The sequence below is a fragment of the Crinia signifera genome, chromosome 3 (assembly GCF_055691185.1).
Source record: "Crinia signifera chromosome 3, ASM5569118v1, whole genome shotgun sequence".
NCBI classification, from domain to species: Eukaryota; Metazoa; Chordata; class Amphibia; order Anura; family Myobatrachidae; genus Crinia; species Crinia signifera.
Window position 1 is genome coordinate 83,504,931 of NC_139219.1, and position 25,125 is coordinate 83,530,055.

Consider the following 25,125-nt stretch of genomic DNA (forward strand, 5'->3'; position numbering starts at 1 on the left):
ACACAAAAACATTCTAGGGTTCAAGTTGTTGGGAGCCAATTAACCTGCAAGTATATTTTTGGATTGTGGGAGGAAACCGGAGTACCCAAAGTAAACCCACGCAAGTACGGGGAGAATATAAAAACTCCTCACAGTTATGGCCATGGAGGGAATCTAACCCATAACCTCAGTGCTATGAGGCAGTAATGCTAACCATTACACAGTCCGTAGCCAAGTACAAATTGTCTGCCTCTGCCATGTGTCTGTCGTAAGTGTATTGTGTACAATAATCCTCCATCTGCAATAATGCATTTACACGAGCATCAAACATTCAATAGGGATCAAATCCATTGATGGAATCCATTAGTTACTAATTACCTTCCCTGTTATTTCCATGGGTCTTCAACCTGTGGCCCTCCAGATGTTGTGAAACTACATGTTCCAACATGCATTGCCACATTTTTTCCTAAAAGAGCATGCCAAAACTGTCAGGGCATGCTGGGACATGTAGTTCCACAACATCTGGAGGGCCACAGGTTGAAGACCTGTGGGCTACACAATCACAACACAGATAAAGAAGTGGATGAAGCTACAGGAGCGGAAGGTAAAACAAGGTCCATTTTATTCATGTGCATCAAATGAATCGGACTGCGATAAATTCAGTCTTACAACAGCAAGTCTCCAGTTATAAGATCTTATGATTGTAGGTTTATTCTTTTTATTAAAAAAAAGAAAAATGTACCAGCAATTCAATTCATAGGGAGCATGTCTGTTTAAAGTTTATTGAAGAATGCAGGAGTTTTCTGTAGAAATCAAAGATGAGAATGAAGATATGGCCAAAATCTATCAAATTTTGTGAAAATTTGCAGTCTTTAAATAGTTATAGTAATAAGAATGACTAATATATATTCTTTGTTACAACGCCCTCACTCCATCGGTAAAAAAACAAAACAAAACAAAAACAGGAAAAAAAAGAAAAACATTTCAGTAAACATTCTTTCCGAAGGAACTTTTCCCTTATTTCAGTGATTTCTCCATTATCTTGTTTACATTTTTGCTAAACATACCAAATCAGTGGTTCTCACAATTGAAAAATAAAAGCACAAAAAAAAAAGAAAAGAAAAAAGTTTTACACTCTTTTACAGGTAAAAGATCATCTTGAATTAAACTGTATATCCTTAAGGGCATAGAATAGTTTTAGCTTCATTAACTATTACATAATTAGCTTCTTACATACAAATATGGACATATTTGGCTGTGCTTCAAAGCCTGTGTGTAAAAGTCCATGCCAATGCAGCTCAGAATTTGAAGTCACCAGGGTTGTCTTTACTGCTGCTGGGTTTGACCTGTTCGTGCAGTGAAGCCTCCTCGCAGCTTGCTGTAGCAAGACATTTTTCTGTAGACTCATCAGCATCTGGGTCCAAGCCTTCAGGGCACTGGAGCTTTAAGAGCTCTTCTCGGAGCTGAGCCGTATGTCGCTGTGCACAAAGCAGAAGGAAGAGTATGGTCAGCATGTCATTGTTATAAACTTTTCTCTCTCCAAAACCCCCGAACAAATCGCTATACGGAGGTCGCTGTGCAAACAAAAGCGTATTCCGTAGAACCCCAGGGATAGGTAGGCTATGCTTATCATGCAAAGTGACTACTGCTAAGGATTCCTAGAAGACAATACAGTTTTCTAGTAAGATAAAGATTTGTAGAGGGTCTTGATAATTTTGTTAATCATCAATGTACAGTATACAGTTTGAGTATCCTGTATCTGAATATCCAAAAACCGAAATATTCCAAAATCCCTGGTTTTTCAGAATATTTCTTTTTTCCCCCCCTGACCCCGTTTTTATGTTCACCTCGACCCCCGGCGTCCATGGCGGGCTTCAGGATCCTCTTCTGCAGCATCTTGGTTTCCAAGGGTGCACTACGCGTCACCGGCGCACCTGCAAATTTGTGCAATGCTCCCCTGGGACCGCTGAAGATCCTGAAGGCCGCCGTGGATGCAGGGGGACCAGGTAATTATGTTAAAAAAAAAAAATATCCAAAAACCGTAAAAATCCCTTATCCGAAATGCTTATGGTCCCGAGCATTTCTTATAAGGGATACACACAATCTGTATTACAATGGAAGGTTTGTGATGAACATATGTCAAAAATACAGAGAAAATCTGTTTATCTGTAGGCTCTCTTTTGGCTATACCATCTCCATGTATTACCCTAATACAGGGGTGGGGAACCTCTGGGCCTACGTTCCCCATAGGCAGTTTGTGTGGCCCGCCCTCCTACCTGGCGGTCTGCATGGGAGACAATTAAAGAAGTCTTGCGTGAGGTGGTGACGCGGGCAGGAACAACTTCACGCTACAGGTGTCCAGCAGCAGTTAATCTGCGGCGGCCGGAGCATGGGACAAGGGAATCAAAGTACATTTAAAGGTGCAAATTTTGATATGGCCCCCGGAAGGATTTCATCCATTTAAAATGGCTCGGGCAACAAAAAATGTTCCCCTACTTCTGCTGGGATGTGTATTTTCACAACAGCTGGAGAGCCATAGGTTGGCCAGGCCTGTCCTAATGAGACAAGAGGTTAATGGGCTATATCAGTGGTAGCCAACCCTAGCCCTCGAGAGCTACCAACAGTTCACATTTTCCAGACAACCTAGCTGCTCCACAGCTGCACTCATTAATCATTGACACATTTTAAAAGATACACAGATGGAGCTAATTAGCTCACTTGTGATTCTGTGAGGAGACCTGCAAAACATGCACTGTTGGTAGCTCTCGAGGACTAGGGTTGGTTACCCCAGGGCTATATAATAGAGTATTTCGTAGTTCTATTTTTCTGACACCACAAGTGTTAAAAGCCAGGTTTTAAAATTATGAACACAATTTTTTTTTTTGAAGACTTTCCATTTTACCTTTAAAGCTGCTGCATGGTGAGACATCGTCCTGCCGACACGTTTGTCACTGCTAAACTGCTGAATATCTACAATCCAGTCCTCACACTGAGCCATGATCTCCGCTCGTTTCAAGTAAAAATGTTTATGAATCACCTACAATAGGGGTGAAAAACACGTTTAGACCAAATGTATTTGTACTTAAATAGCTTTCAGAAAACTAGTATTAGCCAGGAATGTCCAAAATCAGGTGTGATATTTGGTCACACACTAAAGTTTCATCTGAATCCCTACAACTGGGCAGAACGCCTGAGTATTGCCTGGATACAGAAAGAGCAAAATCCTGCTCCCAAAATACAGTAGAAAACCAAGTGATTCCTGCCATTCGCACACGTACAAAAACAGGCGCATATTATAACCCAAAAACTAAAACAATGGAAACGTATTAATTTACAAAACTAATGCAGTTACACACAGGTACAATAAGAATGAGATTTTGACTACATAGTCCAAATAGCATCGGGATCGCATAGGTTTTTTACCTTGCGATCCCGATGCACACTCCCGTGGCAGCACAAATCAAAACCCATATAGACAGGGCAGCAATGACTATATAGTGCAAATCGAAAGATCGCATGAATTGTATGCAAATAGTACAGAGATTTCAAAGATTGTATAGCACTCGAATCTTAAGTCGAATAGCACCGCGTGTACACACCATAACACCAACAAATATGTTACTAGAGTTGTGTTTGACATTTTTGATAACATTTATTGGTACTCTTTACCTATCACGGCGCCCATCGCGGGCATATTTATGTCTGGCCACGACGCGACCGACGCGATGCCCGCGATTTCCCATTGAAACCCATGTTAAACATGGAAATCGCGTCGGTCGCGTCGCGGCCGGCCATAAATGTACCCGCGATGCCCGCGACGCGATGCACCCGATTTCCCATAGCAATCAATGTTAAATGGCCCGACCGACGCGATTTTACTGTTAAATGCCTCAATGGACCCGATGTGGCCATAGGAAACAATGTTAAATGGGCCTTAGAGCCCAAATAGTTACCCTGAACTCTGAAATGGCCCTCCCAATTGTTTACGCCACCCCACGATCAACGTCAACCCGAAGCGTGGTGAGCTCAGCGAGCCCGCGAGGGGCGGCGGTACGCGTCCTCCGACCTTTTCATACCCCCACTATCCACGTCGGCGTGGAGTTGAGAATAGAATATTGTGGCGAGCGCAGCAAACCACCGAGCCGGAAGCGTGGCGAGCGCAGCGAGCCCCGCGAGGGGACGCGGATACCTTCACAGCTATACGCGTCCCCTCGCGGGCTTCACAGGTGTCCATGGCGACGCGGACACCTGTGAAGCCCGCGAAGGGACGCGTTTACCTGTGAAGGTATCCGCGTACATTTATGTCTGGCCGCGACGCGATGCCCGCGATTTCCCATTGAAACCCATGTTAAACATGGAAATCGCGTCGGTCGCGTCGCGGCCGGCCATAAATGTACCCGCGACGCGATGCACCCGATTTCCCATAGCAATCAATGTTAAATGGCCCGACCGACGCGATTTTACTGTTAAATGCCTCAATGGACCCGATGTGGCCATAGGAAACAATGTTAAATGGGCCTTAGAGCCCAAATAGTTACCCTGAACTCTGAAATGGCCCCCCCAATTGTTTACGCCACCCCACGATCAACGTCAACCCGAAGCGTGGCGAGCTCAGCGAGCTCGCGAGGGGCGGCGGTACGCGTCCTCCGACCTTTTCATACCCCCACTATCCACGTCGGCGTGGAGTTGAGAATAGAATAGTGTGGCGAGCGCAGCGAGCCACCGAGCCCGAAGCGTGGCGAGCCCCGCGAGGGGACGCGGATACCTTCACAGCTATACGCGTCCCCTCGCGGGCTTCACAGGTGCCCAAATAGTTACCCTGAACTGCGCTCGCCACACTATTCTATTCTCAACTCCACGCCGACGTGGATAGTGGGGGTATGAAAAGGTCGGAGGATGCGTACCGCCGCCCCTCGCGGGCTCGCTGCGCTCGCCACGCTTCGGGTTGACGTTGATCGTGGGGTGGCGTAAACAATTGGGGGGGCCATTTCAGAGTTCAGGGTAACTATTTGGGCTCTAAGGCCCATTTAACATTGTTTCCTATGGTAAAATCGGGTCCATTCAGCCATTTAACATGAAAATCGTGTCCATCGGGCCTTTTAACATTGATTCCTATGGCAAATCGTGGGCATCGCGTCGCGGCCATCGTGTGCACATTTATGGCCGGCCGCGACGCGACCGACGCGATGTCCATGTTTAACATGGTTTTCAATGGGAAATCGTGGACATCGCGTCGGTCACGTCGCGTCCGGGCATCTTTAGCCCGCATACGACGCGACCGACGCGATTTTTTACCTCACGATGCCCACGATCAAGATCGTGGGCGCCGTGCTAGGTAAAGAGTACCCATTTATTAAAAATTGTGAACAGATATCTGTTTGTTTTGAATTCCTTGGATGGAAAACCACATAGACAGAACCCGACGCGTTTAGTCTCCGAGGAGACTTTTGCAGGGGTACACTGTGGGTGGTACAGAATGCCATATAAATACAATGTAATATACCACCCATTATAAAATGGAGTAAAAAAATGAAGTATTTTTTATTCCATTTTATAATGGGTGTTATATTATATTGTATTTTAGCTACACTATATACAGTATATAGCCAATGGCCTGCATGTTTAGCTGATCAGTTCAGTATGTACGATCAATATCGGTGACCTGTGGTCGATATTGCTCACTATATAGGTCACGGCCAGCATTGTATAGTGTGTATGAGGCATAACTTATCGAGAAGCTGCCAGAAGATAAATCAGACCCTGCTGGCTGGGACGCCCAGACTGGAGTTGGGTCTTGCACAGGTGTTGTCTGGGAAACAGAATCCCATGGGTCACAGGAGTCAGAGCATGTAAGAGTGTGCTACTCCAGAAATGTGGAATTAAACTTTTTTTTATGCAAATAACTTATGTAAAGCTTTTGATGCAGCCCCCTTGCCTGCCATGATAATCACTGGCACACAGTAACACCCACATTTCTAACACTGTTCTGGAGGGGGCATAGAGGGGTAGGAGCCAGTCATACTTCTAAATTAAAAGTGCCAGCTCCACTCATCCACTCGTCAATACCCCACTGTCATAAGCCTTCAGTATCCCCCTAGTGGATGCAAGACAGACCAAAGTACACACAGAACTGGATTTCTGTTCATAATATGTCAAATGCATTATTTATTTATTTCCAGTTTCTTATACAGCGCAGCATATTCCGTTGTGTTTTACAATTGGAATGCAGTATTCCTTTTAGGGCTTCCAAGGTGCTTAAAGACGCAAACATTGATGACGATGGATTTTTGCAGCTAATCACCCATTCGCACATTACATTTTTAATAAATGTTAAACTTAAAAAATGAAGCAACTGAATAACTGCTTACATTTGTATAGTTTTGGCCAATATGTACTATTCTGCATTATAGCTCATGATGGAGGCATTCCTATTTATGCCATCTGTGCCTGATTATCTACTGCCAGAATTCTGCAATGTACATTCTGCGCTCTGGAAAGAAATTCTTGTACAGCACTATGAAACACACTGGCATTAAATAAGTGACACAGAATCAATTAAGAGAAACAAGGGCTGAGAAAAAAAGAATTTAGTATGAAAAGTGGGTATGCTTCCACCCCCCCCCCGCGTGTTTTTCTCATGGAGGGGTGTATAGATTTCACCCACAATCTTCTAGTTACGCCCCTGACCATAACAGTACTAATTAGTTAAGATGGTGTTGCTCTGCTATCTCAATATTAACTTTGCTGCACCGAGTAGAAGGATTATTAATGTTTTTTACACACATGTAATACTGTCCCTTGTTTACGTACAATATTCATATATTTTGCCTGTTAAACACAAAGATGCCAAGTGGTCTAATTTTTTATTTTGTTCCCCATTAACATCCCACCGATATCTGTGCTATGACATTTTTTACATACATTATATTATAATTGCAAAGCGCAACGGAATCTGCTGCGCTATACAAGAAACTGTAAATAAATTAATCTGGAAGTATACAAACACATAACAGAAAAAGCCTACACACGTCCCTCTCCTTTGCTATATACTAATAAACCAAAAAGGCATGTCTGAATTTAATGCAGAGAAGTGACTCTTATAATTAATCTGGACATAAATCAGTGAAGATACTACTTATTTTTAGATCCCTGGAATAAATGTGCGCCCTTTTCAAAGTCAGACCTGACAAGAGAAGTAAAATAGAAGGGTTATGTGATTGCGGGAAGCAGGATGAAAGGAATGAGTAAATATCTGTTAGCTGAACCTGCTCTCCTCTGTGGAAAGAGATTAGATTACTGCACTGTGGGTAGGCAAGCTTTCACAGGTCACAATAGCCTAGAAGGACTGCTGCATTTAATATAGTGTATCAATGTGTTACACAGATACCTTTGATTTGTTTCACAGTATCTCCTAAAAGGTACATAAGCAAGGGACTATTTCCCAATTAAAATAATCAGGGTTGTATTAGGAGGTGAAAATAGAGAAGGGTTGGGAAGGGTAGAGGCATGGTGAGGCGTTGGGAACTAGCTGTTTTGCATACTGCAATATTCTATCTACTGTAGGTAATTCATATAACCATTTCTGGCTGTGGCCATTAAAGGTCTGGCAGCAGCCAGCCCGTTGCTTGCACTGGTTGAGCAAGTCCAGGTAAACATGTACATTCACTTTAATGCCAACTGTATGGTTTTAACCCCTTCCTGACAGAGCCAGTTTTTGCGTTCCTGACAGAGCCATTTTTTTCAAATCTGACATGTTTCACTTAAGTGGGGATAACTTTTTTTTGCTTTTACTTATCCCAGTGATTTTGAGATTGTTTTCTCGTGACACATTGTACTTCAAGTTAGTGGTAAATTTGGGTCGATACAGTCTGTGTTTTTTTGTGAAAAATACCAAAATGTCGTGAAAAAATGGAAAATTTTGCAATTTGCAAAATGTCACATTTTCTGCTTGTGAGACAAATAAACATACCACTCAAAATAGTTAATAACTAACAAAGACCATATGTCTACTTTATGTTGCAATCATTATTTCAACCTCCTTTTCATTTTTTTGGACACTAGGAGGCTTCAAATATGAATAGCAAATTCTCAAATTTTCAAGAAAATTTCAAACACTGATTTTTTTAGGGACCAGTTCAGTTCTGATGTGACTTTGAGGGACTTGTATGTGAGACACCCCCATAAATGATGCCATTTCAAAAACTGCACCCCTCACAGTATTCAAAACAGCATTTTGGAAGTTTGTTAACCCTTTAGGTGTTTCACAGGAATTAAAACAAAGTGTAGGTGAAATTTCAAAATTTCTTTTTTTTTGCAGAGTTTCAATTTTAATACGTTTTTCTAACGAACACAGTCGATTTTACTAGAGAAATGTGACTAAAAATTGATTCCCCCAATTCTTTTGTTTTCATAAATATCCTATATGTGGCCCTAGTGTGCACATTGACCAAACCACAGGCTTCATAATAGAAGGAGCACCTACTTGATTTTGGAGCCTCCTTTTTATGAGATTTTTTTTTAGGCACCATGTAGGTTTCTAGGCACCATAAGTGCTAAAAGTTAGGAACCTCCCCCACAAGTCACCCCATTTTGCAAACTACACCCTTCAGGGAATTCATTTAGGGGTATAGTGTACATTTCAAACCCCCAGGGGTTTCACCAATTTTGATACAACTGGGCTGTGAAAATGAAAAAATTAAATTTTTCATTTTCACAGCTCAGTTGTATCAAAATTGGTGAAACCCCTGGGGGTTTGAAATGTACACTATACCCCCTGATGAATTCCCTGAAGGGTGTAGTTTGCAAAATGGGGTCACTTGTGGGGGGGTTCCACTGTATTGGTGCTTCTGGGGTCATTCAACCAGAATCTGTGCTGCAAAATCCAAAAATCACTCCTTCCCTTCTGAGTCCTGCCATGCACCCAACTGGTATTTTTTGGTCACATGTGAGGCATTGCCATACTCGGGAGAAATTGGGGCACAGATTTTGGGGTGCTTTGTCTCCTTCATTCCTTGTGAAAATGAAAAATTTTGAGCCAGATCTGCATTTTTGTGTAAAAAAATGTAATTTTTTACACAAAAATGCAGTTCTGGCTCAAAATTTTTCATTTTCGCAAGGAATGAAGGAGACAAAGCACCCCAAAATCTGTGCCCCAATTTCTCCAGAGTATGGCAATGCCTCACATGTGACCAAAAAATACCAGTTGGGTGCATGGCAGGACTCAGAAGGGAAGGAGTGATTTTTGGTGGTGGAATGAATGGTGGGTGCTATGTCGCATTAGCAAGACCCCCGAAGCACCAATACAGTGGAACCCCCCCACATGTGACCCCATTTTGGTCACCAGCTTTGGGAGGGGGGCTGGCGCTGCGGCTGGTGGGGGGTTGGGAGGGGTGCTGGCGCTGCGGCTGCCGGGTGGGTGGGAGGGAGGGGGGCTGCCGGGTGGGAGTGGGGGGGGGGCTGGCGATCGGTGGTGATCGGTGCTGTACTTAACAGCACCGGTCACCACCGATCACTGTGTTACCGAGCGGCTTAGCCGCCGGTAACACAGAAAACGCTGCAATTGGCTGTTCACATTTGAACAGCCAATCGCAGCGATCGCCGCAAGGGGGGATGTCTGCTGTCAGGGACAGCAGACATCTCCAAACTGTCACCGCGTCTATAGACGCGGTGACAGTTTATAAAACCATGACGTATATATACGTCTTCGGTCGGGAAGTACCTCCCGACCATGACGTATATATACGTCATATGTCGGGAATATCTGTCTGGAAGCGTATGTATATATATATATATATATATATATATATATATATATATATATATATATATATATATATATATATATATATATATATATATATATATATATATATACACACATATATATGTACACATATATATACACATATATATATATGTGTATATATATATATATATATACATATATACACATACATATATGTGTATATATATATATATACACATACACACACATATATATATATATATTTATATATATATATATATATATATTTCACTGCTGCAACACATTTTATTATTTGCTGCTGCTGCAGCTTGCGGGGGGGGTGGGAGGGGGGAAGCGCTGCGTGCGCTGGGGGAGCCGGGTGAGCCTGCTGTTCCGGGCGGCGGAGCTGCCGGGTGAGTGCCGGTGGGTGGGAGGGGGGTGCTGCCGCTCGGTGGTGATCGGTGCTGCACCGATCACCACCGTTTTCTGTGTTACCGAGCGGCTTAGCCGCCGGTAACACAGGAAACGCTGTGATTGGCTGTTCAGATTTGAACAGCCAATCACAGCGATCGCCGACCGGGGGGGCACCCCTGCCCCCCCTGGGCGGCGAGGGGGGATGTCTGCTGTCAGGGACAGCAGACATCTCGTAACTGTCACCGCGTCTATAGACGCAGTGACAGTTAGAAGCCATGACGTACATGTACGTCAAATGTCGGGAAGTACTTCCCGACCATGACGTACATGTACGTCAAATGTCGGGAAGGGGTTAAAAAGTCTGTCGCCCAACGGTACATTTTCTAAACCCCGATAAATGGGGGCTAACTGAATGCGGCTTCTCATTGACATCCAAGACATTTTACTACTGCAGACCCAACACAAACAAATGAAGTCAGTGAATGTAAACCTATAAGGACCGTTTAACGGCATGATAGAATATAGCACCGTAATATAATTTCTTGAAAATAGTTTTATTTAGTACATTGAATAGTAATACACATGTATTTGGAGTAACATGCATTCTCTCTTTAAAATTGCTTGATATGCCTCTGTAAAAATAAATCTAGCAACTCAAACTAAAAACAGGACATCCATAGTTATGTTAAAGCATTTGGGGGGGACATAAAACCAGTGCACCAGGATTAAATCCTGGTGCACACATGGAGGACATTCAAACTCCACACAAATGGCCATGGCTGGGAATTGAACTCATGACCCTCAGTGCTGTCAGGCAGTAATGTAAACCCCATTCTAATGGAATGCACTGAAGGTAAATTTATTAACGCTTCTAAAAATGAAAAGTGGTGTTGCTGCCCATAGCAACCAATCAGATTATATAACTGACTGAATCCTAGAATAGACAGACTGGCTGGTTGCTTTGGGCAACATCAACTCTTTTCACTTTTAGATGCTTTAGTAAATATACATTTCATTCACAAATGGAATTATCAGCACCATTATGCATCTCAGTAGAGCAGCCATAGCCACCATCATTGTTGTTAACAAAAACGGAGTCAGTGTACTATAAAAGGTACAGGCCAAAACTTATAGTTGTGTGACTGAAATGCAATCTGGGAAGACCTTAGTAACATTGCAAGGCTGGAACAAGCATCCATGATGTGCTTGCAGTCAGTGATGGATGTTAACAATTCCATTTGGATCCCAGCCACCTAAACATCAACAGGCCTAATTCAGATGTGGGAACTTTATAATAACGCTGATACAAAGTTCTTGTCTTGTTTGCCACCAAGCGTACAGTACAGTGACAGAGACTCCCACTGTCAGGGTCTATACAGATGAAGTCAGACTTTGTCCCTCTGCCAGCGTGCCGTCCGCCGTAACCTAGTGTACGACGAGTGCCTGTGGACATGGACGTATGAGCGTCTCACCACGCTCACGTGCCCATTGCCAACAATGGGGCGCGTCTCCTAGCAATCCATTACGACGGATCGCGAGGGATGGCTGTATATTGAATAATCCCGGTATCGCATTCATAGACACCACTATCAGTACCACCTACCTACAGCAGGTGCAGTTTCCGCGTCAGAGTATTGTCTCCTATGTGAGCAGATTAGCGTTTGTGCTCACAAAAACTTTTACCAACACCCCCGCAAGAAGCGCATAAGAGGGTCTATGACCATAAGTGTGCTAAGACATCTCCCTGTCACCACCAAGGAAAGTCCATTTTTAATACCCTACTCCCTGTGTTCGCCTGGAATTACAGCTGCTTCAATACGTCGGACATTTGCAGTGCGCACACCTCTAAATCAAGCCCAATAACTTTAGAGTTAAAATGGGGCAAAAGGACCTGTTTAGTTAGTCAACCAACAACTGGTTTCTCACATGAATGTGAAGATGAATGGAGCTTTCGATTCTGGTAAAGAATCCCACTTTTTACTGTGAAAAAAAATAATTCTGATACTCTAGGGTGCAGTGATGCAAGAAAAAAATAATAATTTGGGAACTACTGGCCTATGGGATGCTATATAAACAGAACATGTGAAGTAGTACAGCTTGCAAATTAAAATTTGTCCATGTGAGTTACTAGATATTTGTATGAAAAACAGGATTGTCAAGGGATAACAACATTAATGCGGGCCTGTCAACCTGATACATGTATGTATTCTATTCTATGCTCATTGTATTTTATTGGCAGTGATTAAAAGATGTAATTATGTATCAAGTACACCAAACGCTTTGAACTATTTTCTGCTAATTGTTATGCCAGTGGTTAGTCATTCTATGTCTCCATTATGGGAAAATATGTAAGCTACTAATAAGGAGTTCAGCAGAAATGACTTCAATTAACTAACATTTATGTCAGAGGATTATAAATCGGCCTAATTTCTTTTTGACAAGCAACACAGAGAAAGTTGATGCAGTTTCTTTGCTGGCCATAGAAGATCTTACGTTTTAAAGGAAAAAAATAAATTTTGACACCATATGCTAATATTTTATAATTCAATTTCCTTGGTTGAGCTCCTTTTCTGGGAAGAGGGGTGAGAAATTATCAATTATACCTCTGGGAAGACATAAACACCCGTATTTGTGACATACGAGTACCTTTACACTCAATTAGATGTGTGAAACTGCCCAGGAAAATTTATTGCAAATGTCAAACTAACTTCACCGGTGGCATAATTAGGAACATTTACTGCAGGCACGGTGCATAAATAAAAACATGGACTTGTTATCTTCATTCGAATCTGAAAATAAAAAGGCCATACAAGCTGGGTTCATGTCTGACACACGCAACAAATCTTTTTACATGCAAGTCACTAGATTTTGTAGGCGGCTATAGAACATTTTCCCCAGATAAGAGACTAGAAAAAGATCTAGCATAAATAAATTGTATTTGCAGCAAATGATGCGTGTACAGGCATATTATCAGATGAAAATAAGAACAAGCACAGAATTAGGCAAAACAAGCTTAAACATTTTACACTTATTTTGTCTAATTCTAGGCTTGTTTATACTTTATATACACCTCTTTCTGCTCACAGCCCAACATATAATCTCTCATTTTGGTAAAAAATAGTCAGGCAATCTGTGCGCTGTTGGCCATAAGGATGCTTAATGCAGGAAAGACTGCTTTGTGCTTGCTCACAAATGTATAACTGCCACAGTTGCATCAAAATTACAATCCTTTATTGGACTGAAATACTGTACAGGAGGCCAAAACCCTTCTATTAAGTGGTCTGTGTATGGCAACCTGAGTAACAGAAAGCACACTGGGAGGTGTAAAGGGCTGAAAGTTCCAGGTCCACAGTGATTAGTGTTTACGCGCTACTGTCCTATTCTCTTTATGACTGGCAAAATAAAGGCATAATGAGAAAGCTGCTTATTAGTACTCTCTGTAGAAATAGTGCTTTACTACACAAAACCTATTTGTAGCATCTAACTAAGACATTCAGTATTTCATCCGCATTCAGTACATTCATTCAGCATTCATTGTTCAAATAGGCTTTGCAAGTAAATACTGAGCATAACAACAAAATAAATAAAAATAATCTGATGTATAATACGGAAATATATGCAAAGATCGACTGAACAAGGTATATGCAATCATTACACAAGCCTCCACTGCTATCTTAGCCACTCCTCAAGTAACCCCGGTACCAAATGTGTACACAAGGGTTTACTTTGCAGCAGGGAGCAGACATGCTGGCTGAATTCTTAGTACATCCAATGAATGTAGTCCAGTGACCCCATCTCCTCCCATAGCTAATTAATAGGTCAGAATTTTAAACAATTACTCATGTAGCACTGCAGGTGAGTGGTACTCATTACACATGTTGTTCAAGCAACACATTCTAGTGCAGAATTCTTCATCTAAAGTAATAATTATTTTTAGCAAGATTTGTGAACCTAGCAGGATCTCATTTACTTCTTGTTATCCAACTCACTCCTTAGACGAAGGGGAAAAGTATGCATTGTAAATAAAGATTATTTCTTGCTCATAATATTATTTTTTCCCTTATTTATCACCTCGAAGACGTTGCTATTTGCAGATCGTGTCATTGAGAACATAACTGCAAATAAAGATGTCAGCTCAAGACTCAAAGAAACTGTAAAATGTGACTACATATAATAAAGAAAAATAGCAATGGATCTTTACGTTCAATATAGGATTTTTTTTTCTTTCTTTCAAAACCTGAAGAATTTATTTGTGAAATAAAATTGTTGCCCAACACTCAAAGTATATTTCCTTGGGGAAATGTAGTGTAATTTAATGTCTGACTCCTGAAGCCTGTGGTTCCACGCTCAGCAAAATGTATTCCCATCAAACCCAGTTCACAGAGGCAGGCAGCTGGAGGGACGAGCACTTTGTAAAAGTCATTATCTGCTCACGGTGAGCAATTGCCTTACCACCAGGCTATATCCATCCGGATTTATCTCACTTCTCCACCTTTCTGAGGGAGAGGACGGGTGTCATCCACACTTGTACAACTTATTAAGACAATAAGCAGTACAGGTGGCAACAAAACAAAATGACTCGACTGTGCTGGCCTCCTCGCTCCTCATTTACATGCTGACAACAAACAACCGAGCAGCAGTACATGACACTACTTTGTAATCTCTTCAGCACAATCCTACCTCGTTATCAGCCAAGGGCTATTGGCTTCATATCACATATTTCCTATTCCTCTCTTCGGCAGCTACTCTGGGGAAGTTGGGGTGCATGTTGGGGAGCCTTGGGGCTATATGGGATTCGATATGAATATGGGCAGTATTCAATGAGAAAAGTTCTCCGTGTTTTGTGGAGAACTTGTGCTTTGTTCGCCTTGGACGGAGCATTTTGCTCTCCAAAAGCGAGCAACCCTATTCAATGTGAAATGTTCTCCGTCTTTCTAAGTGACTTTCTCCGTGTCTCTCCGTGTAGCAATTCTCCATCTTTTGATGGAGAGCTGGAATGTGAACTTTTAAACTAAAAGGTTTTTTTAAGAAATTTTGGTGTAAAAAAATCAGTTTTTTTTTCTGTGAAGGGGCATGTTATTTTTATTCATGTGCTTATAGCACATGAATATATATTTAATTTAAAAAAAAAATTATTTTTTTTTTTTTTTTTTTTTTTTACACAGTGCAGCCAGCAGGGGGCCGGAGCGCTCGTGTCGCTCATTAGATATTCATATATTCACTGCACCCGAACGTAACTATGCACAAACGGGTGCAGTGAATGCTGGGTCCCCCGCTGGCTATAGGGGGGTGCAGCCTGGGTCCTGGAGAGCCCCCCTCCCCTCCACAGTCCTCTGGAGCAGCCAGGGAGACTTTAATCTCTCTGGCTGCTTCCGGCTCCCTGAAAGCTCCCTGCAGGGGTTAAGACTCTCCGCGAGTGGCGGAGAGCATCAGCCACATTGAATAGAGGGAGCAGGAGTGGCAGAGAGCCCTCCGGAACACGGAGAGTGCATGGAGAGCGAAATAAAACGCTCTCCATGCACGGAGAACTTTTTCATTGAATACTGCCCTATTAATGCTGAATGTTTACTGTTTGAACCGTAAAAAGGATATCCAGTACAGGGGAGACCCAGGAAATGTAGAGGAGGTTTATTCTTTAATGTGTGTGTTAAAGATCTATAGATACAGTATCCATTCAGGCAGCACCCTGTGGACTTTAAGTATAAAACTGTATTGATACACACCAGATATGATGAAAGGGCTAGCAGCAGCGCTGTGATCACAGGCTGCTGCATGTTTCATACCTCACCCCTACCCCACATGCAGAACGGAGTATTCAGTCCCTTCTGCTGTTGCTGATCTCTGAACTGGAGGCAAAAATCCGCTATATATTGTACAGTACAAGTTTCAGACTTCACACTTGAGTCCCAGATACATGCGCTCTTCAAAGCACTTTACCAGGCATTCTGCCACAGGATTCTGGCAGTGATGTTAGATGTCACATCCCTGTTTAGGAGGCTAAGGCTATGGTATAATTTACCGACAGGTGTTTCTAAAACATCGGAATCCTGAGTGTCAGGAGCCTGACAGATGGAGCGAGCGTATTCAAGCCCCTTGCGGGCTCAGTGGCGAGCTTCGCTAAGCACCTATTCTATTCTCTCTCTATATGGGGGTCAGACTCCCACGAGGGAAAATAGTCCATGCAAGTCGGGATTCCGCCTGTCCGGCTCCTTACAGTCGGGATTCCGATGTCAGAGCAATGACCGTCTGAATCCCTACTGTAGGTGAGTCATCTGGCACCCTTCTGAGGTCATAACTGTAATGGAGTGAAATACCTTGTGGGAAACCATGGACAAGTCTAAACACAAATTGTGCGGCTCAAACTATATGCCACTACATTAAGAAAAAGGCTTTATCTTGTAGCAATATAAGTGGTGATACCAACCAATGCCATTGTGATACAAAGAACAGATGTGTGAAGTCATTATTCCACTGGAAAACTGATCATTTTCACGTATTAAATATTATGGCTAAAAAATTAAGATACAGATGTTTTTACCCTCATATCTGCAAAACTTTTTTTACAGTAGGTAAAAAAAAAAAAAATCACTAAATAAAAATACAAAGAAGTACTTAACCTAAATGGAACATACCTCTTTAAAACACGGTGAAGCATTTCTAATTTGTTCTAGCATGGCCCATTTGACTGTGGCCTGTCTGATGTTCCCGTCGTACTCCCTGGAGCTCTGAGTACCACTTGGCGTGCCCCTTGACCTCTCATATCCAGGCTCATTAAAATATGGCTCAGATACAAGGATAAGGGACTGGACCGACACTAATACCTGTAAAACAATATCGATAAATGAAAATTTGTTGGAGTGACTGCACACAATATCACTAAGCATATTTAGATTTGAGTTTAGCATTACAAGGGTGAAAGGCATAAAATGCAAAAACAGGAAATCAAATAGGCATCAACCTTTCTTTTATCAATATGTATTCCCCATACATCTAAAATATACCAAACAAAGCATCAAGAGCTGGAAGTTTGAGATAAAGTTGCCCCAAGAGCAGTAGCAAACTCGGGTAGATATATGAAGCAATGATAAGGGAGAAGTGAGCCCTAGGAGAAGTGGCCCATGGCAACCAATCATTGAAGTAACATCTATAATTTACATAATATAAAATTATACAGAGCAGCCGATTGGTTGCCATAGGCCACTTCTCCTCTGGCTCTCTGCTGACTGACTGGATATGTAAATAGGTGGCCAGATAACTTCACACTGATGCACTAGTTCACGGATTGTGCTGTACAATCACATCTGAAATGTGTGTTGCAGCTATATGTAACAGAAAACAACATGTAAAGGTGGTACTTCTGTAGTAGCCGGGCGCACAATTTGCATACGTACGGTAACTTAGGAAAATCACATTGCATCGCATGGGGCATTTTAAGGGCCATGCGATGCAATTTTATAGGGTGTATGATGCCATTACATTAGCTATACAATAATATCATTGTATGACATACAATGTGGTTTTAGGCACACCCCCAAGCATTGCAAGCGCAGCGAGGGATGGTGGAATGCGTCCTCCAACCTTTTCATACCCCCACTATCCACGTCAGCATGGAGTTGATTCTATATAGTATGTCGAGAGCAGCGAGCCACCGAGCCCGAAGCATGGCGAACGTAGCGAGCCCAGCGAAGGGACGCGGATTACTTTATATGTATTCCGCGTCCCCTTGCAGGGCTCGCTGCACTTCGCGCTCGGTGGCTTGCCACACTATATTAAATCAACTCCACGCCGACGTGGATAGTGGCGGGAGGTGTGACGCGATTTTCCTACACTGAATAGCCCACTAAGCAAATTGCTTAGTGGGAGCCCGTCTACTACATAAGTACCGTAAAGGTTACTATTAAAGATCAAACATGATTCATTCCATAATATAAACAGGATTACAAATATTGAAGTTCTTTAAGATAGTGTAGTGGGTGGGGAATTTCTTCCCATAATTTGAATGCATAAATATCATAAATTGTATTATTTTTTTTATACCTGACATATGAAATTAGATATTTCTAATTAAGGTTACATTAAGTGCTAATCTCTAATGATATAGAAACAAAATGAATACCATCCATCACAGGAACGCTCAGTGGCTGCTCTGCCATGCCTGACTCATGCTTGCTAGATGCACATTCAGTTCCAGTGTTTAAGTACATGGCATGGCAGAGTATATGGCAAGTACATGGCATCTGTCTGCAATAACAGTCATTACTTGTGAGTTGTAATCTAATACATTGGAATGACTTCGACGTCTGGCACTTGGAACGCATGTGCATGTAAGTCATACACTGGTTACATAAATGCTTCTGGTTCAGCAACATGACAGCTGAAATCTCATACTTTCCCTCAAGCAGCCCGGGACAAGAGGCAAATACCAATTCCACACAGGTTCTAATGCAGGACACTGAACACTGGGTTGGTGTTGGGTCTTCAGTTACTTAATCCTTTCATACCAGCGGACTGATCTGGGTTTATTCTCAGGTCATCGCCATTCACAGCAGCCCTGGGTCTTCCATCAGTGGATGCTTGGGGATCACATCATTCGCAAGCACTACTCAGGCTGCCAATCAGCTACTTTTAAGCACAACTGGGTAATTGTGACGGGGGTCATGTCTTGCACACTGAAAGCTACCTGAATAATCCCTGGGTATACCCCTGGTAGCGAAAGAGGTCAGAGCCCCAACCATTTTCATTCGGGTATACCCTTTCACACTGACCCAAGTCACACTGGCAATATCCCAGATTTATCACTCTGGGGTAGATCTATGAAGCAGTGATCAGGGAGGAGAAGTGAGCCAGAGAAGAAGTGGCCCTGAAGTAACATCTATAATTTGAATAATAAATTACAGAGCAGCTGATTGGTTGTCATGGGCCACTTCTCCCTTTACTGCTTCATACATCTACCCCTCAGTGAGAAAGGGGTATATGTCACAATTATAAAGAGCACGGTTCTGTTTAAGCAGTTGCAATTTACAGCATGATCTACACTGTGAAATTGCTGTTAAATTGAGCACATGGCACTTATTGATAAATAATTAATTTAGGCTCCATTGCTTTTCAGTATAAAGCAAGGCATGTACAGGCTTTTGGCGTTTTCATTTGTCTTAGCTTATACTTCATCTGAACAGTATTTTGAACTTTATGACCTACTGTAACAAAGCAGCTGAATTAATACAAAAATGAATGAATTTATAGCATCTTTACCAACCTTTACAGGTACTGTGCAATCCTTCACACTTAAATTAAAGGCCAAATGGTGATTAATTGGTTTTCTTTAGAAGCATAGAGTGTGTTGGGGACAGTATTATCCGAATCAAAAGTGATGATATTTAAAATATCTTGGGACAATGGGGATTGGATTTTTTATCTAAGCTATTACTCCCACGTTCCCCTATATTTACAATGTATTACGTTCAAAGGGACTAAACTATTGTGCTCCCACTAATGAATGGAATACAGTCTAATTGGTCTAGTTAGCACTGGAATGCCAAAAAGCCAAACCGGGCAATGTTTAGAGCAGTGTTTCTTAACCACTGTGCCGCGGTGCACTAGTGTGCCTTGAGCTGTTCTTAAGTGTGTCACCAAATCTAGAGATGTCCATTCCAGTTTACAGCCACCACCAGTTCAACTGTTATTCACTGGTCTCGTTTTCATGTGAGGGCCAATGTATTTTATTTTTGTTACATGTGGGGAACAGTTTGATTTTTTTTCCACATGGGGGACCAATAGGTTTGCTTTTTTTCCTGTTGGGTCCTAATGGTGTGCCTTGGAAATTTTAACCCTTTGAGTGCCATGTGAATTTGTCAAAAGAGGTGTGAAAATTGGCAAGCAAACATTTTTATTCATCATAATAACCTGTATTGATTACCTTATACAGGAAATAAAATCTCTTTTCAAAACAAAATGTGTGGGGTCCTGAACGCCACTAATTTCTGGTGCTTCTATATAATTGTCCAATGAATTTGAGTTCTTAAAAATATATAGTTAGAAAGGTTGCTAAAGTTCAAAAGTAACAGATAGTGGTATTTATAACAATAAGGTATTAATAGCCTGCTGCAAGTGGCCGAGAAGGCTTCGGAAGGTCCCGATATATCAGGGAACAGACAAACAAAAGTAGTATATAATCTTTTTACACAACATTTGTTATTTGACTTTATATACAAAATGTGAGCGACGCTAGCATTTTTAGCTGATATTAGCACATCTCACAGATCTTGGCACTCAAAGGGCTAAAATCTTGTTTGGTGTGCCGAGAGTTGACAGTTTTTGGTTTCGAGATTGCAGTAGTAGTGCACTGGTAATGATGTATAGTGTAAGATTAAAATGTAGTCCCAGAAGATGGGGTGCCATTTCCTCGTCCTTTGATCTCTTAGATAATGGAAAAATGGGTGCTAGGCTTATTATCCTAAACCTACCCAGTCTTTATCAAACTGTATATATATTTTTTTTTATTCATCTGTCTCACATTCTGCAGAGCCAGTTACAAAACAGGTAAGTAAAGATTAGAAAAGTGAATAAGAGAATGGGGTATGGACTATATTGCAGAACTATTCCCACATACCTGCAGGAAACTTGATGTTTGTGGATTCCATTTTTCTTCTGGCCTTCCATGCCAAGTGTTCAGGATGCTTAAACAAACCTAGTGGAACCGTAAACAGTATTAGAGCAATTGACGCAGTGAGAAACATTTTGAATAGAGTAATTTGCGGGGACAATGAAAATAAAATGCTGCAGAATAAAATGTTCCTATTGAGTGATCTCACGGCTACTAAAGAAACGGCACCTTTGTAGCCACAGCAGTTTACGCAAGCAAAGTTACAGGCACCACAAATGTACTTTGCACTATTGCATCTTTGTATTCGGTTTGGGATTTGGAAGAAAGTGGATTCAGTACATTTGGTACAAACCCCAGCAATTATACCTCAGCATATTGGAATGTAACAAATGAATAATATATTAAGTGTTAGAAAATGTCTCATCTTATTTAACATTAACAAGCATACACAAAAAAAGGGCCTTTCTTGGCTTACTAGAGCTGACAGAGGCAACGGATATAACAAACTGCAATACCAGCACGATTTCTAAGGAATACATCCCAGGATAGCCGTCACATGAACATGAAACGCATTGCCAGCTCTATTTTAATTGGTTTGTTAAACACTTAAAGGACTGCTGTGATGGAGAGGCCTCTGTGCTGTCTGAACTCCCAGTAGCTCTGCTAGGTGCAGTTAAGGCATTTCTAAATATAGCAGAACAATGAGATTGACTAGGAAATGTGTAGTCAGCAAGCAAGCTGCAGGTGCTATATTTGGATGCCACAATCTTGTTAAAACGAAGGAAATACATGGAAAACACTTAAATTGCACATCATTAGGAAACCTGTGTTGTAGCTGATGTAAGGCCCAAAAATCTTGTTATGTAATGAAGAAACACTCGCTGTAGAAGCTGCAGAGCAATGACCACAATATAATGCATGGCATCTGCTCTTTGCTACATGCTGACAAGTCTGCAACACTGATGTGTACTGTAGCAATCTTTATTTAGCAAATGTTCTAAAAAGGAGAACTACAGCTATTATGTATGATGTACTAGATAAATGATGCCTAATGCCGTGTTCTCACTGCGAGTGAGAAATACACGGCTTTTCCCCGGCATTGAAATGCCGGGGACTGCCGCGCTGGACCCCCGTTCTAACTGCAAGGCAAATTCCCGGGTGAAGAAGTTCTACCCGGGAATTTTCCTTTTAACACGGGTTTTTTGGCAGTGTGAACGTGTCAACCCGTGTCTGCATACCCGGATCTCAGACAGGGGTAAAAAGAAGGGTTTTACCCGTGTCTGAGATCCGGGTATGCGACCCGTTCACACTGCCAAAAATCCTGTGTTAAAAGGAAAATTCTCGGGTCTACATGCTAGACCCGGGAATTTGGCTGCAGTGAGAACGCGGTATAATATGATTAATTTGTTAAAACCCTTTCACATCCTCCTTAGGTTTAATAAATGTCACCCTATGTGTAAATCATAAACGCAGGGCCGCTGCAAGCCCTGTCAGTACACCCCAGACGACCCCCGTCCGCTGACCCGGGCTCCACAGGGGGGCTGCCCACCTGGCTTCACAGGGGGTGCAGCAGCAGCCGCCGCTTCCATGCCGCCCTCCAGTGGCCCTGCATAAATGGTACCATTCAGTATAAGTCTTGCTTCCTATAGGATTACATTATTTTATTAATGTTCTTGGATACGTGTTGCTACAAAGAAAGCCTGCCCTACTGTATATAATTGTTCAAGGGGTGTGGTATAGCTCACAGACAATGTCTAGTTGGAGTCAATAGGTCAACATGCATTAAGTTGAGAGTGAACAAGCAAACGGTTGACATAGAAGAGGTTGTCACGTGAAAAGGACAACATGAGTTTTTTCATATATATTTTTTGGTCGAAATCTGAGAACATGGACCCCAATTAGTGTATTGGCATGGCTTGCTTCTTTCCCAGAAATAGTCCCAAAATAAAATAAAATAGCCCCCCTTTGCTGAATTAGCAGATGTTTCTACGCAGTCCTATGGGACTGCACACATACATCTTTAACTCTATGAGGCATACAGCAGCACTTATTTGTACCGCACAGTTTATTGGATTAAGCCTTTGTGTAATTGAATCAATTGAAGATGCAGAAGATCAACTCTCAATGTAACTGGTTATGTAAATTATTAATTTGGTTAATCCCAGATTGGTCATTTCTTTTCACAGAAGAACAAAGTGAATTCTAGCACTCCAATACATACTTCAGTATATTCGGCCTTTTCACTTCAGCCATACAATCGAGCATTAATCTGCGCCCACTTGGATACTGGGCTGTAAGAAACATATGACAGATACTATATGCCCCACAGGCAGAGACTGAAGAAATTAATACAGCCTGATCTTACTGAAACATGAACCATATACAGTACAAGGTCTAGAAACACCATATGCAGATTACCTTTCCATCATTGTAAAGGTTAGGATTAAATCGAACACTGTGGCCTCCTGTTGTCTCCAAATTCACAAGTGGAGGGGAATTCGGATAATCTTGAGGAAAGTAGACATCAAATTCAAAACAGCCATTGGCATATGGGGTGTCTGCTGGTCCAGTTATTAAGACCTGAGGGTCAGAAAATAACGGAGATGGGAACATTCTGTTAATAATTACTGGAAGCCAAGGTACATGCATCCCTCTCATTGATTTTATGGGAAAATCTATTTATTTTGCAGAATACCCAAGTGAATGTCAGGTTGTTGTTTTTTTTAAGTTAGAAAAAAAATGGAAGTACTTGTGTACTAGCACGGCGCCCACGATATTTGGTTGCACAACATATAATCGCATTGCATGGCATACACCCGATGCACTGCGATAAAAAATTGTATAAGCCCCCTATACGATGTTAAATTGTATAAGCACCCCCTTACAATGTTAAATGCACCCCCACTATGAACCCGTAACGTGGCGAGCGCAGCGAGCCCGCGCGGGGCGGCGGTACGCGTCCTCCGACCTTTTCATACCCCCACTATCCACGTCGGCGTGGAGTTGATTTTATATAGTGTGGTGAGCGCAGCGAGCCCGAAGCATGGCGAACGCACGCGTATTACTTTACAAGTATTCCGCGTCGGCTCGCCACACTATATAAAATCAACTCCACGCCGACGTGGATAGTGGGGGTATGAAAAGGTCGGAGGACGCGTACCGCCGCCCCTCACAGGTTCGCTGCGCTCGCCACGCTTCGGGTTCACGTTAATAGTGGGGGTGGCGTGGGGGTGCATTTAACATTGTAAGCCCCCATTAGGGTGCTTATATAATTTAAAATTGCATCGCATCGCATGGCATTGTATGCCATATACAATGGTATACAATTTTAAATTATATACCATCGGGTGCCAATCGCGTCGCATCGCATACCATTGCATGCCTTATGGTCTGCGATGCGATGGGCGCCGTGCTAGTACACAAGTACCTAAATGGATTAATAGGATTACCAGAGGACAGAAAAAAACAGGAAAGGAAGCCTTCTTAACCTTTCATTTTTGCACTGACACTTTACTAATACAAGTAATACTTATAAAGCAGCAATCATTTAAAAGCTGGAGCTTGAGAAATGCTTTCAAACCTGTGTCTGAAGACACACTCACACAACTCTATAGAAACCATGCTGATGCCACCAAGGGAAACTGTGGGCAAGGTAGACCAGCACATTGTTTTCATAGCATTCTTTTTAACTTGCTAAGCCTAGGCAACCCAAGATGTACGTGATAGAAGATGCAAGGGCTTTTAGCGACAGAACACAATTGTGGAGCAGGGTGATTTGAATGCAAAGAGAGTGTTACAGGTTCTAGACTAGAGCATTCAATGGCATTAACGCCAGGATTTACACGAAAAAAAAAAATGTACTGTTTGGGATATCCGTAAATTACATAAAAGCCCTGAAGCTGTGACGACGTGCAAAGAAATACACCATCTCATAGAAAGTCCATAGGAAGAAAGGGATTACATATATGGTATATACGCGATTAAATGTACAGGTCTAATCCATAACAATGTTGATGGACATTGCGCTCTTGAAACAACAGATGCCATTCTATTGCATCTACATGGAACTACTTCACTGCAATATTTTGTTACAAGAAGGCTGGTCATGTTTTTTTTTTTAGTAAAAATAGTGCAACTGCCATTACATTTAAATAAAGTATAAATATATATAACCCTCCACCAAACACCCATATACTAACAAAATGCCAAACCACATAATCACAGTTTATGCATTACCTTTACCTTTACCTGCCCTACGCTACCTACACACCCTTCTCTTAGTAACCAAAAAGATCCACCAACTCTCCAGATTTGTCTACATGCATACTTAACCTTCCTCAAATTAAAAAAACACTTCGAAGCATATCATATCCATCCTTTATTC

At 42.0% G+C, this 25,125-nt stretch overlaps 1 protein-coding gene across 10 annotated transcripts in view; it reads right to left on the reverse strand.

The window, feature by feature from the left end:
- Positions 1 to 579: 579 nt before the first annotated feature.
- Positions 580 to 25,125, reverse strand: part of BIRC6 (baculoviral IAP repeat containing 6) — a 262,531-nt gene continuing 237,985 nt past the window's right edge. For all 10 annotated transcript variants that reach the window (XM_083176127.1, XM_083176119.1, XM_083176125.1 and 7 more), the window contains 5 exons: positions 23,160 to 23,321; positions 20,748 to 20,825; positions 16,771 to 16,959; positions 2,882 to 3,016; positions 580 to 1,457 (listed from right to left, as the gene is read on the reverse strand). In XM_083176127.1, coding sequence (XP_083032253.1) covers positions 1,278 to 1,457; positions 2,882 to 3,016; positions 16,771 to 16,959; positions 20,748 to 20,825; positions 23,160 to 23,321 — 744 coding nt within the window. In that variant the 3' untranslated portion in view covers positions 580 to 1,277. The remainder of the gene's footprint in view (positions 1,458 to 2,881; positions 3,017 to 16,770; positions 16,960 to 20,747; positions 20,826 to 23,159; positions 23,322 to 25,125) is intronic.